This window comes from Egretta garzetta, unplaced genomic scaffold, assembly GCF_000687185.1.
Source record: "Egretta garzetta isolate BGI_Z169 unplaced genomic scaffold, ASM68718v1 scaffold51, whole genome shotgun sequence".
NCBI classification, from domain to species: Eukaryota; Metazoa; Chordata; class Aves; order Pelecaniformes; family Ardeidae; genus Egretta; species Egretta garzetta.
In genome coordinates this window covers 3,158,417-3,173,143 of record NW_009258549.1, presented here as the reverse complement: position 1 = coordinate 3,173,143, position 14,727 = coordinate 3,158,417, and the positions used below count along the sequence as shown (strand labels likewise).

Sequence of the window (14,727 nt, the reverse complement as noted above, 5' to 3'; positions counted from 1 at the left end):
AATCGGCACCCAGCTGGAAACGCTGATACGCCGGGAATGCCTGGCCCACCTTTAAGGGAGGAGGTGGAGGGAAGAGATGGGAAGCAGAGAGGGGAGGGGAGAAAGAGAAGGGGAACATACCGAGAAAGAGAAACAAACAAAAGTGGGGTTAGTAGTGGTTACGGATTAGTGTGCGCAGCCCGCCTGGAAGTTTGCTGGAGAAAAACCCCCGAGAGCATGTAGGTTCAGGCTGCCCCACAGACAGCTCCAGCCCACCCAGAGAGAGGAGGGATGGGATAGGATGGGATGGGATGGCTGCAAGCAGAGCTGGCTGCCTGCAGCCTGCCCAGGGCTCCCCGCTGCCGCTGGGATGTGCTGGGCACCTCCTGCCCGGCGCTGGGGTCTCACCGACACGGCGCAGGTCGCAGAGGCTCAGACAGCCTGCAGTTCTCCCACCCAGACCCTCCTGCCCCTGGGAAAGGCAATCTGCCTCAGCTCCGCCACAGAAGGTTCGTCTGCCATGTACACAGCTGTTTTGCCTGCAGAGGCCAGGAAAGAGAGCAGGATTTGACCCGGAGTAGCGAGGTAGTGGTCACCCCCCATAACCCCTTCACCGGACAACATCCAGCAGCACAGATCTTGGGAAGGAGCAGCAGGAGGCAAGGCAGGTGCTTCCCAGACCAGGGGACCGTTAGCAAGTGTCCTGCTGCCTCCTGCCCTGGGAACTGCAGGCAGGATGACCTTCGGTGGACCGAGGGAGCCTGGGCACAGGGTTCAGCATCACCGACCCCAGCAGGCACGGCTTGTCATCCCAGAGCATCCCTGATAGAGGTAAGCGGTCTAGTAGGTGACAGGTTAGAGGTTTTTGGGGAATGAGGGCTGGGCGAAATGGAGGAGATGCAGTGGTGGGGGCAGAGGGCATCTCCTGGCTGAAGTATTAGGTCTGAGCAGTCACTGAAAGAAAGGCACAGCGGTGTTATGCAGCATTAGTTGGGGTATGGGTGAGGGAGAGAAGGGGGCAGAGGAGGAAGAGGAAAAATTGCCAGTTCCAACTCCCCCAGAGGGAGATCTCCCATTCTGTGGACAACCTGGCCCACTCCGGTTCAATGGCCCATCTCTTCCCACCCCATGCCCTGCTGTGACCACACATGGACACCCATGGTCAGGGCGTTGGAACCGTCTGTGCTCAGTAACCTCCTCCAGCCACATCCCTCCACCTCCTCCCCCAAATTCCCCCATCAGCGAGGGGCACTAAGGCAGCAAGGACGGGGAGTTAGGGAACAGGGTGTTGTATTCTTCCTGAAAAGTAATGTCTCTGAGTCTCCGGAAAGCCAGAAACGTGAGGAAGCCCTGTGAGGAGAGAGAGGGGTGTGGGGAGGAGAATCAGTAAGGCAGAGTAAACCAGAGCATTTGTTTGAAGTAAAAACCTCAAGGCACCAGAGGAAGAGGATGCCTGTTTAGCCACTCACAAGCCCATGCAGGTGGTAGTATCTCAAAGAGGGTCCTGGGGGACCCCCTGCAAAAGCATTGCTCCTCATCACGCTTTCTGCTGGAGCTTGCAAGGGGCCTTCGGCAGCACTAGAGTGCAGGACGCCGCTCGTGGGGGGACACACGCTGCTGTCCCTTGCCGCCACCTGGTGTCACCTTGGCGAGGATGCTGACTGCACAACCCTTTGCAGCCCCCCTTCCTCTCTGATAGCTTTGTGGCCTTAATGGCACCCTTCTTACCTGGCCCCCACCCAATGTTAAGGCCCACAAGGGAGGAGCAGATAAAGCCACACGGAGACTGGCCTAAAATGCTTTTCTGCTTGGCACTATCCTGTGACTTCAGACAAAAATCACTTGGGCTCGGTGTTTTCAGAGACAGGAGGAAATCGTGGGGGATATTTATGTATTGCACATCACAGTTTTCCCAGGGAACTAGCAATAAAGAACTGCTGGGGAAAGGGCAGTCTTAAGAGACAGCACCATCACCTTCCTAAGAGGTGGCCCAGTGAGGCAGCACTTCTGTCATGGGTGCGGACAGAAAGCCCAGAGGGACACGGGTCGCAGCCTCTTGTGGCCACTGATGACATTTAACATGATGGGAGCAAAGCAGGGTGGGGATGGGTGCAGTCCCTGGCCTGGAACTCCCTTCTCTGCTTAGTATCTGTGAGGTGAAAATGCTGTTAAAGTCTTCTGATGCACAGGGAAAATGATGCCTGGGGAGCTGTCTTGTCCAAGGTCATCTCAGAGGTTTGTCAAGGACACTCCTTACTGGGATATGGGACCCTCTTTCCCATTGTGCTTATTAATGCTGTCGCACCTTCTTTCGCTTAAGTTTTTGAATCCTTGTTTCCCAAGTTTACTTTCTAACCACTCCTTACTGGGATATGGGACCCTCTTTCCCACTGTGCTTATTAATGCTGTCGCACCTTCTTTCACTTAAGTTTTTGAATTCTTGTTTCCCAAGTTTACTTCCTAACACCTTCCCTCCTGCTTTTCCTTCTCAGAAGCCATGTGAACTGAGATCTCAGAGGGGATCACTCTTAGCCAGTCACCTTCCACTCCCCACAAGCTAATACAGCGCAGAGGACACTTGATCCAAGATCATGGCTGCTGTACTCACCCAGGTGAAGATGGAGAAGAACGAGAATGTGATGGCTGCTCGGGCGGCATCCCCTCCCTCATTCATTGGGTTGTCCTCTTCTTTTGAAGCTTGCCACTGGTTGGTCAGAAAGCAGAAGCCAACGAACCAGAGGAATGCCCAGAAGGCTGGGATGGACCACCACCAGCATGCCAAAGGGGATGGGGAGAGACATGAAGAAGGTATGTGTGAACAGGACATAAAGACATCACATTTCTCTGTAAGGTTCAACCCTGCCAGACCCACCAGTGTGTTGCAGACTGGGCCAAACTCCGACTGTGCAGCCTGTCTGCTGGCAGGCTTGCTGACGGCTAAATTGTCAAGGTTGACGATAGGTGTCTGCAGAAAGTACCTCAGGAGAGTTCATTTGCTTGTGTTTGGATTGATCACAGGTCTTGCATTTGGCCTTGGGAGGGAGCCTGAAGGGCTTCCAGTGCAGGAGCGATCACCTGGGCTCTCTGCAACAGGCAGCAAGGACGGGGAGTTAGGGAACAGGGTGTTGTATTCTTCCTGAAAAGTAATGTCTCTGAGTCTCCGGAAAGCCAGAAACGTGAGGAAGCCCTGTGAGGAGAGAGAGGGGTGTGGGGAGGAGAATCAGTAAGGCAGAGTAAACCAGAGCATTTGTTTGAAATAAAAACCTCAAGGCACCAGAGGAAGAGGATGCCTGTTTAGCCACTCACAAGCCCATGCAGGTGGTAGTATCTCAAAGAGGGTCCTGGGGGACCCCCTGCAAAAGCATTGCTCCTCATCACGCTTTCTGCTGGAGCTTGCAAGGGGCCTTCGGCAGCACTAGAGTGCAGGACGCCGCTCGTGGGGGGACACACGCTGCTGTCCCTTGCCGCCACCTGGTGTCACCTTGGCGAGGATGCTGACTGCACAACCCTTTGCAGCCCCCCTTCCTCTCTGATAGCTTCGTGGCCTTAATGGCACCCTTCTTACCTGGCCCCCACCCAATGTTAAGGCCCACAGGGGAGGAGCAGATAAAGCCACACGGAGACTGGCCTAAAATGCTTTTCTGCTTGGCACTATCCTGTGACTTCAGACAAAAATCACTTGGGCTCGGTGTTTTCAGAGACAGGAGGAAATCGTGGGGGATATTTATGTATTGCACATCACAGTTTTCCCAGGGAACTAGCAATAAAGAACTGCTGGGGAAAGGGCAGTCTTAAGAGACAGCACCATCACCTTCCTAAGAGGTGGCCCAGTGAGGCAGCACTTCTGTCATGGGTGCGGACAGAAAGCCCAGAGGGACACGGGTCGCAGCCTCTTGTGGCCACTGATGACATTTAACATGATGGGAGCAAAGCAGGGTGGGGATGGGTGCAGTCCCTGGCCTGGAACTCCCTTCTCTGCTTAGTATCTGTGAGGTGAAAATGCTGTTAAAGTCTTCTGATGCACAGGGAAAATGATGCCTGGGGAGCTGTCTTGTCCAAGGTCATCTCAGAGGTTTGTCAAGGACACTCCTTACTGGGATATGGGACCCTCTTTCCCACTGTGCTTATTAATGCTGTCGCACCTTCTTTCACTTAAGTTTTTGAATTCTTGTTTCCCAAGTTTACTTCCTAACACCTTCCCTCCTGCTTTTCCTTCTCAGAAGCCATGTGAACTGAGATCTCAGAGGGGATCACTCTTAGCCAGTCACCTTCCACTCCCCACAAGCTAATACAGCGCAGAGGACACTTGATCCAAGATCATGGCTGCTGTACTCACCCAGGTGAAGATGGAGAAGAACGAGAATGTGATGGCTGCTCGGGCGGCATCCCCTCCCTCATTCATTGGGTTGTCCTCTTCTTTTGAAGCTTGCCACTGGTTGGTCAGAAAGCAGAAGCCAACGAACCAGAGGAATGCCCAGAAGGCTGGGATGGACCACCACCAGCATGCCAAAGGGGATGGGGAGAGACATGAAGAAGGTATGTGTGAACAGGACATAAAGACATCACATTTCTCTGTAAGGTTCAACCCTGCCAGACCCACCAGTGTGTTGCAGACTGGGCCAAACTCCGACTGTGCAGCCTGTCTGCTGGCAGGCTTGCTGACGGCTAAATTGTCAAGGTTGACAATAGGTGTCTGCAGAAAGTACCTCAGGAGAGTTCATTTGCTTGTGTTTGGATTGATCACAGGACTTGCATTTGGCCTTGGGAGGGAGCCTGAAGGGCTTCCAGTGCAGGAGCGATCACCTGGGCTCTCTGCAACAGCCACTGCTTCACAACCCTGTCCTGCAAGGACAAGCGAAGAGCAATTCCTTCCAAGGGACCTGCAGAAGAGCGGGAAGCAGCTGGCCTGCAGTTGCGCAGAGACTGGCCTTTGCTCAGGACAGCACGGGCTAAGGGACGCAACTGAGGAAAGGTGATGAAGGATCATTAACATCCTGCACCCCTGGGAAAAGTATGAAAGTGGGGGGGAGCCCTGAGGCCAGACTGGCAGCTGGTGGGGAGGCGTGGGACTCCCCCTCTCTGCCAGGCGCAGCCAGATACCCAGCAGCGAGGGAAATGGGCATTCCTAAGCGGCAGCAAAACAGGGCTCAGTCCTTCCCCTTCCCCTTCTCCTGCTAGCTGTATGCAGGACTGCTAGGCAAGGGGGTAACCATTAACAAACTTGCAAGCCAGAAGCCCTAAACAAGTTCAGATGCTGCACCTGATCCTGCTCTCGCTCCGCTCAGGGACCCTGACGTGGAGAAGTTTGCCTATGTGGCCAGAGTAAGCCAGGAGAGCGATGTGGGATCACAGCACGAGAGCAAAGCACCTCCTCGCGCTGCTGCTGACTGGCTTTACACGTGCACACACACACGCACCATCGCTCCGTCTGTCACTTTAACACACTGCTGGGGATGGAGAGATCTGGCTGTAAGTTAGAATAAGCCTCAGGGCTAGATGAGGTCCTGCACAGCTATTTACGTGGGGAATGCCAGGTAATCTAGGAGGACTGGTTTAGTCAGCCTGCATGAAATCCTCAACATTTTTTTTATGTTAAAATATATGGGGTTCAGTCACCTGGAGCTGGAAAAGAAGTACTATCTCCAGAGGCGTCAACACTTGGCCTTGGCAAGCACAAGCATGGAGGGAGGCAAGACCTGCTGAGCCTAAAGGGCTCCCTGAGAGCCTGTGTTCTCCTATGGAGAACAGAAGAGAGGCATCAGCCAGATTGGCTGAAAAGAAGAGAAAGGGGAAGAAAAGGAGAGAGAGAGAAGGCCTGAGAGAGTAAAGAACCCAAAGACCTTCCTGCTAGCAGGCACCTGGCCTGCAAGGCGGCAGAAGGTCCCTCCCTCTCCCTTGCCAGCGGCGGAGAGGGGCACTATGGCCAACCGGCCAGGAAGCTCACCCGAGACTCCGATGTCTGACAGCACTGCCTTTTTGCGGTCCTTGACGCTGCTGATCTGCGGGAAGTAGGCATCTAGAGCCAGGTAGAGAAGGCAGCTGAGGAAGGCGAGGACCCCCACGGTAATGCCATAGTTGCAGGCATTGCGATTGCGGTTGAAAATGCAGTGCTCTTGCGTCTCGTCCAGGCGGTTCACGTACCCTTCATTGACAATGGAGCCGAACACCACGATGGAGAACACCTGGTGGGGAGGGAGGCAGGAGACAGGTCAGGGCAAGCCCCATCTCTATGGACCAGCACAAAGGAGCTGAGCTTTGCGCAGGACAGCCACCCTTCGCAGGCACCTCTCCGCTCCACTGAGCTCCCGTCCCTCTTGCCTTGCCTGGGCTGTAGCCACAGGGAATTTACTGGGGAGACAGTCTCATTTTATTTCTGAGGATTAACTTAAAATAGGACACTTTTAGATTGAGCCTTTTTATCCATCTGATGTGAAGTGATATAAAGCAGTCGCAGTCTGGAGTAAGGGTGGCTTCCCACAGACACACAGGGAGGAGGCAGGGAATGTACACTGGGCTATGGTTTTGGTGTGGGTGCCTGCGTACAAGGGCTCCAAAGAGCGGAAATCCTCTTAGTCTGCACTTACTCTCCCACCCACTCCTTTCCCTTCTAGGAATTCATTGTTTCTACCACGCATTTATTCACTAATTTTATCTACCCAGCTACTACGGTCTCTTCCCCACCCACCCTCCCACAGCCCACAGCTCCCCAGCTCCATTCTGCCATGCTCCTGCTCTCTCCACCTCCCTACACATCACACACCTCTCTCCACCAGTTTTCCATCAGCCCAGCCCATGACACCACCTATCCTCCTGCCCACTCACCCATACGCCAACACACTCCAACCTTCCTCAAGGATTTCACGAGCCAAACGTCCCCCCTCCAGGTCCACCTGGCAGGGCCACCATGAGTCTTCCCTACCCGTCACTGCCACTGCCACAGCATGTTATTTTAAATCAGGTAGAATTAAGGATGAGTCCAGGTAGAAATGCCATAATCCGCAGTTGCCAGTCTAATCTTTGCTCACAGGCTTAGCCTTCATCACCTGCCACGAGGCCGTCGCTCTTTGACAGAGCAAGTTCACCAAAGCAGAGAACGATTTACAGCAGCCCCAGTCCTACATCTCAAATAAAGAGCTTCCCCTCGCAGCCACAGGAGAAAGAGGGGGAGATTAAGGCAGCATGTACGTATTTTTCTTTGCAGGGCATCTTGAGACCCTTGGTAGGAACGTCTCGCTTGCAGGCTGCCTGCGAGTGCCCTAGGCAAGATGGGAAATGGAACCTCAAGCATGGGTTGAACATACATATGACGTGCGCTAGGATGTCACCGGAGCACTCTGCTAGCCTGGGAGTTGTTTGGCACCCTTGGAACCACCACCTAATCCCCAAGGAGAAGGAGCACACAAGAAGATGAGGTGGCCAAGTCTCTTGCAGAGAGTGGAGGTGGGTCTGAGGGTTTGCGAGGTCAGAAGGACCCCAGTGCTGCTTAACCCAACCAAGCACCAGGAGAGCACACAGCAGACAACGTAGAAAGTGGAGAAGCAGCTTTGTGAACGCAGGGAATATTAACTGTTGATTAACATCAGCCTGATACACCATCTATCATCAGTGGGGTCGGATGCTTGAGATCCACAGCACAGACCTCTGCTGTTTGACCTGTGGCACCAAGAACCAGAGGAAAAACCTTACTCACGGTCCCCGACAGCCCTTGGGCAGATACTCAACACTGACCCTATTTCAGCTGCCAAACTCTAACAAGTATCCGCTGACACCGACACTATTTTTTCACCCCAAGGCTCATAACTGGGTCACACTTGGGTTGCTGACATTGAGCATGTTTTTGACACACTAGAGCAAACTAAAAAAGCTGGAAGCCAGCAGTCTTAAGCATGGGGACTGTATGGGTTCTCTGAAAGTTCACAAGAGCTTTTTAAGCTTGCAAGCAAAACAACTGAATAGTCCTCCTCCTCCTTCTTCTTGAAAACAGAGATTGATCATACTTTGCAGAAATTACCTGTGAAAAACAAAATAAAATAAAAATCTCCTCTGCCTGAAGCAAAAGTTCGGTCCTCAAAATTTCAGCCTGCATGGTTGGGAAAGGCAGCAAAATTGCACGCAATTACAGCCAAGCTCTTTCAGTGGGAAACCTTGCACACCTTCTCAACAGGCTGGGCTGACAGGTCTGCCTAGGACCATCAGCAGTAACACCGTGCCGAGGACCATGGGCAGTAACACCATGTTCCTCTAACCTGAGGGGAAGCTGACCGACTCCTTGAAGTGATGTCCCGACGTGAGGCTGTGACCAGCACCGATGCTGCCACCTGAAGGACCAACCTCCTTATATTGGGATGGCAAAGTGGGTGCCCCGTCTTCCACAGCGTTAGACAAAAAGCATAGCTTTGGAAGACGAGAAACAGCCTCAAAAGTGGCACAGCCTGGTGTCCAGTTTTGGTTTAGGGCTCAAAACTGGTAAAATGTCGATTTCCCTGAGCCAGGTCAACCCTTGCAAGGAGCCGTATTGTGAGCCTCTGCTTACTCATTTGGGATGAATGAAATTCTGTAATGGCCTCTACCCAGAGACACCTCTGTTTACTCTGCTCATATCCTGATACACGTCTTCCCTCTGCTCTTATCTTTGGGTTTGCTGCTGGCCTGCTAGGGCTCTCATCTACAAGTGAAGAAGCAGAATCATTGCTTTTTGCATTTGCCCCTTTATACCTATCTATGTTGGCCCTTCGTGAAGACACAGCTCAGAGTCATGAGATCAGAAGGACCTCTCCCTCTCCCTAAAATTTCAAGCAGAGGTGGCATTCCTAACTTTCTTCCTCCGCCTTCAGTCAGCCAAGGTGCCACAACTCCTCTCCTATGAAGAGAAACCTCGTTTATAGACTGGAGTTGCCCAAGGTATGATTTACTGTCAAGCATCTGATTTTAGGAGTTTTCCGGTGAGATTCCACTCAGGGTATTCCCACTGTGAGCAGAACAGGTCACTGCAGATGCTTATCTTCTGTGTCCCGAAACAGCAATCCCAAAGGACTCTTTGTCCTTAGGAAAGCCTTCTATGGACCAGAGCACAGTAGCTTAAGGGATGTCTCCTCCTATCCAAGTTTTCCTCACTACTGGTATCAGCTCTGATGCTGCAGAGAGGACAAGGTTAGCAGCAGTGGAGAGGGTTTTTTGCCAGCCTACCACTGCCTGTGCAGCACAGCAGAACGCTGTGAGGATCTGCTGTGCACAGAAGCCTTAAGCTGGACTGGACAGCAGAGATTGGGCAAGAAGGGGCAGGTTCAAACCAGACGTTTCAGACCAACAGGCAGAGCTGGACAGCAGAAGAAGAGGCGATCGCTGCTGCTGCTGCCGACAGGCAGCGTTGCCCATTTTATCCCTGTGACGTCTGTACCCAGAAGCTGTTGCAAAGGGTGCACAGACAAACAATTTTCTAGAAAAAAATACGATTATGAGAGCCCAGATCTCACAGCCCTCAGGAGAAACTGTTGCACACTTATTCCATGGCAGCTACTTCTTGTCGGTAGGGGGGTGGGTGGGTGGAAGCTCATTGACGTAGCAAGTCATCTTAGCAAAAGCGAGAGTGGTTTTTAAATCCTTGATTTCACAATCCATGCCTGTGCAAAGATGATCCAGGCAGCAGGTGCAGTTTGAACGCTGCCTGGATTACGAACAAAGCACCAAGTCTGCAAGGATGAAGCATTCACGTTCCCGTTCCCACCACATCTGCAGCACTTCTGGAGAAATGCCAGCAGCACCAGCACAAGCCTCTGTGTTACCGCTGCTCGTTCCTTCTACCTGTTTGGCATAGCCAGTCCTCGCTGCACAAGGTCTCGCCTACAGCCACTAATAAAATGGTCCAAAATACGCATCCAGCTACGAAGAGGCTCTCCTGACTGAGCACTGAGGCGCTGGGAGGCGGGCGAATGGTCCAAAATACGCATCCAGCTACGAAGAGGAGGCGAGGAGAAGAAGGCTCTCCTGACTGAGCACTGAGGCACTGGGAGGCGGGCACGAAGCATGGCATCCCAACTCTCCCAAACACAGCCCATCCTTCTGCGCTGCAGTGGGAGATCATTAGCCACTTTCCTACGCTCGGTGGTGGAAGCCAGCCAGCCATCCCCAGCTTTGGGCACCTCAGCGGCCTCATTTCTTCAGTGAGGCTGTTTAAGTCAGTTAACAGGGCTTGAAGTAACTAGATTTTTAGGTCGAGAGGGTTTCCTTCAGCCTCGAAGACCAACGTTCATTGGGCAGGTGTGCAGCCTGTCTGGAGGTGCGCATTTATTAAGCAGTAAGATATTTGGCTACGCTCAAACAAATGGACAGAAAACAGCACGTGGAGAAGACCTGACCAACGCAGCATTGCTGCTGGGACCCGGCTTTTCTCAGCTTCACCACTCCTTGAACATTGCATCCACGCAGGTTGTTGCAACGATTGTCCTAGACTCCAGTTTTCATCAAAGAGCCCTGAGACACCAAGCGAAGCCCAGAGCCAGGCACTTTGCAAAGCTGACAGAGACAGAACAACTTGCCAAAAGATGCAGCAAAATGAATGTAATGCTAACACTGCAGGGAGAAGACGGGGAGAGGCTGAGAGTGTCCCTGTCCCGGTTTCTCAAGGGGCTTGTGCTGGCCATTACGGATGTGTAAGGGCTCACTACAGCGAGAAAAGTGCAGAACAGGCAAAAGGCTGCATCCCACCATAAAAGACCTATTTTTTTTCCTCTCACTGAACTGGGTGATCTGATTTTGCAAGAGGCAAAGGCGAGAGATGAGCCCTCAGATGAGAGGCTCTCCGGTCCCTCCCCACCTCCCCGCTGCAGGCTCAGCCCTGCAGAAAGCCAGGCGAAACCTCCTGAGCATCATGTGAGGCTTTCCACCACGCTGCCCATCCCCAGCCGTGCATCAGATGCTCCTGAGCATCATGTGATGGACGCACAGCACAGCCAGCCTCCGGCAGGATTTTCCTGCATGTCATCCCAGGAGTTCATCACGCTGCCTCCTGACTCCGTCCCTGAGATCCCCATGATCAGCGGGGATGAGGCTGAAGAGGGTTTCTGTGGAGCTGCCTGCTTGGGCTCGCTGCGGTGCCCTCCGGTCACAGGCTCTGTCGCACTGCGTGTTGCCTCTCCCTCTCCCAAACCCTCTTTTTATTCTATTATAGAGAGGAAATAGTTTGGTGACATAATATTCCTCGTGGGACTTCAAATCAAATCCACCTCAGGCAGAACGATGCAATAACCTCTTCTGTGTCCGATCTGGTAATGACTGGGAATAAATCTGTTTTTAAAGCAAGCAAGAGCAGGGGAGAGTGCAAACGATGAACTGGCAGAGATGATCTGGCTTTCCTTTTCATTCAGCCACTCACAAATGGAGTCTCTGGAAAGCTTTGGAGAGCCCTGCACAGACATGGATTATTGTTATTATCATCATCATTAAATCTACTTGTATTTAGTTCGTTTTGAAGAAAACATATGCAGCTTTTGATATGCATGGGACTGGCAGCTTGGAAACAGGCAGCCTCTATTTATTCCCTCCAGCCGGCACCACGCAGGCAGCGGGCGACTCCTGCCCACAGTCTCGGTGGCGAGACTGAGCCCTGTGTGGGTGCTGGAGGGGGGCAGCCTCCCCCTGCCCATTTGTACCCCATTCCCCTGAGCGTGGGATGGGGGAAGAGCATGGGTATGCCAGCATCTCCCTTCCAGCTCACCCTCCCTGGCCAGCAGCCACGTGGCCCCAGCTCCCCAGCCAGGGCTGAGCCGGAGCAGGTGATGGAGGGGAGAAAGGCTCTGCATCCCTAATTCCTGCCACGGGATCTGGGACAGGCTCAACAGGCCCAGCCATTACCCCCTCCACCTCCTGCCAGAGCTGTGCCTGGGTGAATCTTTCTCCCCCGCAGCAGCCTGAGCCCTGGGTGACACCGGGGCACCCCGGGACAGCCCAGGCTGTGCCTGCCACCCCGGGGAGGGAGGGAGAGCTCTGCCGTGGGAAGAAGCCCACCAGTGCAACAGAAGGCCGTGTCCCCAAGCACGACTTCAGGAAGCTCCATCTGGTCCCGCAGGCCTCGTGCCCTCCTTGTGGTCAAACAGCTTCTTCTGTCCCACCGCTACTGGTGACAGCTCCCCATGGCCACACCTCCACAGTGGCAGCCAGGTCCCTCTGTGCTTTCCAGATGGTCCCTACGTTGCCCCAGGTCAGCGAAGTGACCACCCAAAAGTCGTGTCTTTTTCCAGGAGGAAGAGTCCAGTTTTCTTTCTAGCAACACACCTCTCCTTGGCTTGGCTGTGCCAACCTAGGTGAAGGACTCCATCGCCACCTGCGTCTGCTCCTCTCACAGCCACGCTCGTCCTCTCCACTGCCTTGTCTTCTGGCCACAAATGTTTGCCTCAGCTATGTCTCATCTCCATGCAGTTTCTCTGCTCCTCACCTGTGTCCCTCTCATGTTATGAAATAGCAGATTACATATGGTTATCTTATTTTTTCGCTCATATTTCCGACTGCCTTTGGTCCCTATGTGCTATTTCTCAGATTTTTATCTGCAAATGCCAGTAACGAGAGATTTGTTCCTGCTGCAAGATCTTTCCTGGAAATGCTACGCTGGAAACAACATGACCTGCTGTATCCAACCCCGAATCACCCCGTGGCTCTGCACATCTATTGCTCATCTTCTGACATGGCCTCTCACACAATCCCAGTAACAGCAATCCCCAAAAAAACCTTTTGAAGCCAACCCAAGGAAGGGAATCCCATGAAGAACCGTACCTAGGGCTGGACTGAAAGCACGTGCTTTGAACCACCACGTTTCCTTCATCATTCCCATCATGTGTCTTGCAAGCACGCAGCTAGTGAGCATGGTGGCTGGGGCAAAAATCACATGGAGGAACAAAGGCAGAGAGCATGAGCTATGGTCCACAAAGACAGGGAACATCTCAGCTAAGTTTAGCTGAGACACAAAGAGGGTGGAGGTTGCAGCTAGTTTCAGACTAACGTGGCCCCTGGGCTCTAAGGCTCGGTTTCACTGCCACCGCAAGCCCACACTGGGTGTCCTTTCCACGTGGCAAAGGGCAGCACATGGGGAAGAAGCAAAGGGTGTCCTAAGCAGGGCATCAGCGCAAGCATCACGACAAGCCAGGATCTGCCAGTGAGGCAGGAGATGGGGCTTCCTGCTACACCAGGGCTTGCCTCCACCTTCCAGCTCGCAGGCACCAGCCTATCGTGGTGAGGCTGCCTTCTCTGCTCAGCTGGAGTGGCCTGGGATGTGCCTGCAGAGACAGAGGACAGCACTTTTCATCCCTGCTGGAAACCTCTGCGTGCTCCCACCGGACAGGGGACGTGGTGGCAACAGCAGCAGTTCATGGAGGAGGAGATGGAGGAGAGGCATCACCTCTCCTCACCGAACCTCCCTCTGGAGGGACAGTGCCCTTGGCGACAGACAGAGATTTGGTGTCTGAATCCATGTGGCAAGTCTTAATGGGCTGCTTTGCCTGCACAGCTGCAGTTGGAAATACTCTCACTCAAGCCACCTAGCTGGGCCTGCTTCCAAAAAGCAAGTTACTTTTGCCTTGTTAGGCTTTTACATGGAGCAGCACTTCATTCTCCAGCAAGCAGGTTTCCAAGCAGTCAGGAGTGCCTGGAACAACCTGTTTCAATTAGCATTTTACTTATTTATGGAGCCAGCGCTACATTCAACACCCGCGGGTTGCAAAGGAGCCTCCCAGCTCCCCCATACTGGCTGCAGGAACGTACCCACGCTCGCCTGCTTTATTTCAAGAACCATCCTGGAGCCACGCACCCGTAGCACAGCTCAAGCTTGGTGTGGGTCACCCAGTTCCACAAGCTCCAGCTGTAGCACCAGTAGCTCCAGCTGTTGGGTCACCTAAGAAGGCTGAAGGCAGGTCTATATGTTAACGTGGTAAAAAACCCACCCATGCACCCATGTCTTGTCTACTGTGGAGCACCAGTTGTATGATGCAGCTCAGCTCACAGCACACCTCCGTATCGTAGCCGGCGGCAAGCCACACGGCATGGCGTAGAGCAATGCCTTGAAAGCCCAGGACTGGGAGTAAACCCTAGTCACCCATTGCAACAGGGCAAGTTGCTCGCCTTCTCTTCTCTTCACCGCTGCTGGGAATAGGGAGGGAGTTGTTCTGCCTTTCCCCACAGAGAGGTGCGGAAGCCTCCAGGATCTTCCAGCAGCACATTGCTTTCATTGGCAAGCCTCAGTCCAGCCGAATAGGACAAGTCCCCTCACTGCAAGATCCAGATGCCCTTGGAGGCACCCTCAGCAGAGATGCTCAGGAAGGACTGCCCCATAGGGCTGCCTCCCTGTGCCACAAGGTGCTGCAGAGAAATGGTTCACACTGAGGCTGAACTTCCAAATGTGACACGGGTGCTCTGCAGGACCACCACCACTCACCAGCACCCATGCCAGGCAACCTTTCTGTAGGGAGACACATACTTTGCTGTGCCCAACCTCCGAAGCACCCAAGAAACCTGAGCCGCCTCACAACACTGTCACAGTGGACAGACACTCCAGAATTGCTTAACCTCTTTCCATAGTTTAGCATCCGCCTTGTCCAACCTATCCCATCTCTGCCTCAGCAAGGAGCAACATAAATAATCTTCGGTCACCCCATCTGCTCCTAATCCTGCAGCTCTCCCTGGAGATTTGCCGCCATCTCAGTTGGGCTGCAAACTCCCTGGGCAGGAGCCAGTTTTGCTGCCTGTTGGTAGAAAGCCACACAC

General features: G+C 53.3%; 1 protein-coding gene across 1 annotated transcript in view; it reads right to left on the bottom strand.

Moving 5' to 3' along the window:
* The window catches only part of SYNGR1 (synaptogyrin 1), a 14,227-nt gene extending 219 nt beyond the window's left edge, over positions 1–14,008 (bottom strand). The window contains 5 exon segments of the mRNA XM_035903188.1: position 1; positions 4–49; positions 4,316–4,461; positions 5,924–6,161; positions 13,967–14,008. The exon segment at position 1 is cut by the window's left edge and continues 219 nt beyond it. Coding sequence (XP_035759081.1) covers position 1; positions 4–49; positions 4,316–4,461; positions 5,924–6,161; positions 13,967–14,008 — 473 coding nt within the window.
* Positions 14,009–14,727: the final 719 nt, after the last annotated feature.